General features: G+C 36.9%; 1 protein-coding gene and 1 long non-coding RNA gene across 2 annotated transcripts; both read left to right on the top strand.

Moving 5' to 3' along the window:
• The first annotated feature begins 44 nt into the window (after positions 1–44).
• On the top strand, positions 45–833 carry LOC110227669. The gene is made up of 2 exons (XR_002331362.1): positions 45–309; positions 437–833. It is a non-coding gene; the product is annotated as an uncharacterized LOC110227669 (long non-coding RNA).
• A 2,866-nt stretch (positions 834–3,699) lies between these two features.
• On the top strand, positions 3,700–4,617 carry LOC9298372 (putative F-box protein At5g42430; the record flags this gene model as incomplete). The annotated part of the gene is made up of 3 exons (XM_021022721.1): positions 3,700–3,966; positions 4,069–4,268; positions 4,413–4,617. Coding segments are annotated over exons 1-3 (672 nt in total), but the record flags the coding sequence as incomplete, so codon positions are not given.
• Positions 4,618–4,643: the final 26 nt, after the last annotated feature.

Genomic DNA, 4,643 nt, shown 5'->3' with positions numbered 1-4,643 from the left:
TGGGGGACATGCTTCGCCAGCCATACTTCACGGAGTTGTCCTCACCAGGTCTTCAGCTCGTCCACGTCTCTTAATTGGGATCCGATCACAAAACGGTGAGTTTAGCTTCTTCTCAACGCCTCATCCTCAGAATCCATATGGAAAGTCGTCACTTGTAGTAACCGCCGATTTTCATATGAAGTTTTCTGAAGATATGCGGCCAGCCTTTTGTTGCGTTACTTCTGGTTTGAATTATTTTTCTAGTATGCGGATCTCAAAGGACGAGAATGAGGATGAAGTGCCTGTGTTATGTAACCCTATCACGGGACAGTATGCGATCTTACTGATATCTTGTGTTTTTGCTCCTTTTTAAGCTTTGTTTCTCTTGGTTTTTCATCATTTTGCATTCTTGTTTAGGTCCTTAGGTGCATATTTTCATAGCATTTCTTACTTTTAGGTTCTTGGAGTGGAGCATTGAGTTTTAGAAGCAAATGGAGTTAAAAAATGTGAAGAATCAAAGAATCAAGAGGAGGATGAAAGCAATAGACCAGTTGGTCGATTGGGACCAAACCAGACCCGCGGACGAGAAGGAATCGAGGAAGCAGTCGACCAATTGGTCGATTGCTAGGTCGATTGACTGGTCGATTGCCTGGTCGATTGGGTACTTAAACCAGGTCAAAACCCGGTTTGTTCCGGGTTGACCCGGTTCGTTTTCTTTTCCTATAAATGTGTCTAAACCTAATTTCTAGATTTCTCATGCTACCTAAGCATAGTTTTCTTCATTTCTCTTTGTAATCAACTTTAAACCTCTGTGATTCTTGCTTTTATATAAGTATTTCTTTAGATTCAACTTCTATCTATCTCTTATACTCTTCTTCTAACATGAATTTTCAAGGATTAGTATCAACTCCTTGGATTTTCATGGCTTTAAGTGAGTAGTCTTTTTAGAGCTTTTGAGTCAAGTAGATTAGGGTGGTTAGGTGATGATTTGTGATGCTTAGGACTTAGTCTTAATATATCCTTACTCTCTAGGTGCTCTTAGTGCTAGATTAGTCTTGATTAAGCTAGTCTAGATCATAGGAAGTTTCATGCCCGGAAGGTGTTCGATGAAATTCCCGAAAGAACTTAGTGAGTGCTTAGCATTCCTAGCCAATGGAAATTGATGATTATGGTGCTAGGTGGTTAGTAAGACTTGAAATTAATGCATATTAGTCTTGTGATTGCCAATAGAAATTGATATTAATTGCTTGATTAATGTAGAGTTATTGCCATGAAGGTGGATTAGCTTAAATTAGTGATCTTAGACCTAAGCATTAGCAAATAATTGATTGTATTAGCATCATAGATTATCCTTTGACCACCCAAGTCAATAACCTTAACCCAAAGGCTTATTCATTTAGCATTTTCGTCTTTGACTTTTTGTTGACTTTCGTTGACTTTTTGTTGACTTTTATAAATTGCATCTTTCTCATTTATTTTGCTATTGCTTTATGTTTATGGGTTATTGCTTAGCTTAGACACTTGTTTAGCTTTGTCAATTTCTTTTGGTTTGTTTATTTCATTTGCATTTTAGTTCCTTTTGTTTTTATTTCACTTAGGTTGTTAGTTTATAACCAATCCTATATTTGCTTAGATTAAGAAATTTTGTGTATTCTTAGTGTCTTAGATCTCTAGTTCTCTGTGGATTCGACCCTTAAGTGCTATAAACGATAACCATTAGATTGTGGTTTGTGGACTTGAGGAAATATTAATTGATAGAAAACCTCTTAATCAATTTGGCGCCGTTGCCGGGGAACTAAGTAGATTTATCATTAGGATTTCAAATTTTCTTGAGACTAAGCTTGTTTCATTTTAGTTTGTTTGGTTACTAACTTTCTTTCAAGTGTTTGTTCTTTTTCAAGATACACTCACAAGGGAGAAAGAAGATGTCTTCCTACATGAATTCTATGTTGAAGCTCATATTGGAAAACCAAGAACGAGGGATAGTTTGGAACCCCACAAGCTATCAAGGAGCTTATGAAACATCCACCTCAAGAGAGTATCAACCGGATGGAAACAATGCTCAAGGGAACCAATGGGGATATGGTAGATATCAATCTTCGGAGATGGACTATGACTATGGAGCACTCTATTCTTCCCCAATCTCTAATGAAGAAGAGAATTACAACTTGTTGAAGTTGATTTTGGAAGAGCAAGAGAAGTATAGTGAGAGTCTTCGCATGATTGACACCGAGATAGGTGCTTGGACTCAAGGTTCAAGGGTTTTTGAGACAACACATGTGGAGCCTATCAACACCAACCTTACACGATGGATCGAGGAACAAGAAGAAGAATGCATTCCATTAACACTCTGTTGCTATCAAGCATATAGATCAAGAGTTGTAATTCCATTATGGTTACAGTCTCTTATAGATGCCGATATGCCAAACATTTCTTCTTGATATCAGTTAGTAATAAATGACTAAGTCAAAATAAGAAGATATTACGAGATTCTAGATCTCGAGTCGTACGTGAATATGATTTTATTGTTGACAAGAATTTTCATATCATCTTGAAATTATATTTTTTAATTCTTACCAACACAGGAAAGATGAAAGTCTCTAGTTTATCATTGCGTGATTATTATATTGGCGGCTATTTATATTCAGTAAAAATTGATTAGTCTTTACAAAATCTTTTAAAACTAATTGGACATATTGATATTGCTTTTTGTTACAACTTTCAAGGAAATCAGAGCATGGAAATTAAAACTGAAACATCAAACATTGTAGCAGTAGGTCACTTCAACTAACGTTCTTAGAGCTTGCCAGTGACAAAATAGCTTATCCATAAGACCATCACGTATCTACGAGCATATACATAAGATATATATGAGTGATGCCAAATATAAAAACCAGATCAATAAGTATCAACTAGACAAAAACAAAAATTAAAAAGACAGTTTGAATAAATACATGGGTTGTTGAATGGTAGATGTTTGATCGATTTAAGAACCTTGTCCACAAAAAAATATTCAGAAAACAATCTCCAACTTTGTTTTTATCAAAATAATTACAGACGTTAGTCTATGTTAAGTGTGCTCTGAAACTGTTAAAACTACATGTTCGTTTTAAAACAAAATAAACGGATCCATTTCTTAAAATCCCAAATCAATTTCAGCTTCCTTAGGCGAGCTCGAGCAATCTTTGGTTTTACCCATAATCATGATTTCGATGAAGAACAAAAATTCACAATCATGGTTTCGATGAAGAACAAACTGATCATGATTTAACACTGTTGGTATCAAACATATAAATTGAAGTTGGATCTTTAACACTATGATGATCACTTATTTACCCACAAATACAAAAAAAACTGTGAGTACCGCTGTGAGTCGTGGTCTGGTGGTAAAAGGCTCACAGCTGTGAGTACCGCCACCAGGATTCGATTCCTGGCCACAGCGGATTTAACCTGGCTTCCGTTTGGCTTCCAGGACCACACTAGATCCGTTTGGACGCGGTGCTAGTTGGGGTCCAACACCTGGGTTACCAAAAAAAAAAAAAAAAAAAATACAAAACATATTAAACCAAACCTTGATCGGTTTTTATTATGCCTTTAAACCGAAATCAAACTGATTAAACCAAGGCTTGTTTTGGTTCGGAAGAAATGCCCTAGTCCCCGAGCTCTATATAATGGAAATGAAGTCTCTCCGCACGATCAGCAATACAACAATATAACGAAATGAATAGAGAAAAAAATTTAGATTCCATTCCAATTGATCTCTTTCTTGAGATCTTCTCGAGATTGCCTACATATTCAGTCGGGAGATCCCGTTGCGTTTCGAAGCAATGGGCGTCAATACTTGGCCGTCAAAATTTCACCGAATTGTTCTTGACCAAGTCCTCGACTCGTCCACGTCTCTTATTCGCCCTCCAACCATACCACGGTGGTGAGTGGCTCCTCTACTCGTTGCTTCAGCCGCAGAATCCATATGAGAAGTCTATTGAAGTAACCGCAGATTTTCATACCATGTTTCCTAGAAGCCCATATGATTGTATATATTCCTCTGGTTTGTTATGTTTTCCTGCTGTGTGGATTTCAAAAAATAAGGGTGATGATGCAGCACCTGTGATATGTAACCCTAGCACGGGACACTATTCGATCTTACCTAAACTGAGAATGGACAAAAAGACAAGAAGCTTTTTAGGGTTTGATCCGATTGAGAAGCAGTTCAAGGTGTTGTTCATGATGGGTATTGTTGGTAGTGAGAGGGTTAATCTTATTATGACATTAGGAACTGGAAAGTTAAGGTGGAGGAATATCCAATGTCCTTTTACCCTTAATCCCTTTCGGTTGTGTGAAGGGATATGTATCAATGGGGTTTTGTATTACTTAGCTAAACATATTGATGAACGAAATCAGAAATGTTATGTGATAGTTTGCTTTGATGTTAGGTATGAGAAATCTAAGTTCCTAGACTCAGTCTGCTTGTTTGATCAATTGATAAACTATAAGGGGAAATTAGGTGGATTTTATTTGAACTATGCTTCTAGTGATGGATTTCCCCTTAAGTTGACTATGTGGATTCTAGAGGATGTCGAGAAACAAGAATGGTCCAAATATGTCTACACTGTGTGGGATGAGAGTAAAACTGTTAAGGTTGACCACAAGCTTTCTGTTGTTGG

The sequence above is a fragment of the Arabidopsis lyrata genome, assembly GCF_000004255.2.
Source record: "Arabidopsis lyrata subsp. lyrata unplaced genomic scaffold ARALYscaffold_756, whole genome shotgun sequence".
Classification (NCBI taxonomy): domain Eukaryota; kingdom Viridiplantae; phylum Streptophyta; class Magnoliopsida; order Brassicales; family Brassicaceae; genus Arabidopsis; species Arabidopsis lyrata.
Note: the sequence above shows the minus strand (reverse complement) of the source record. Positions and strands in the feature narration are given on the sequence as shown.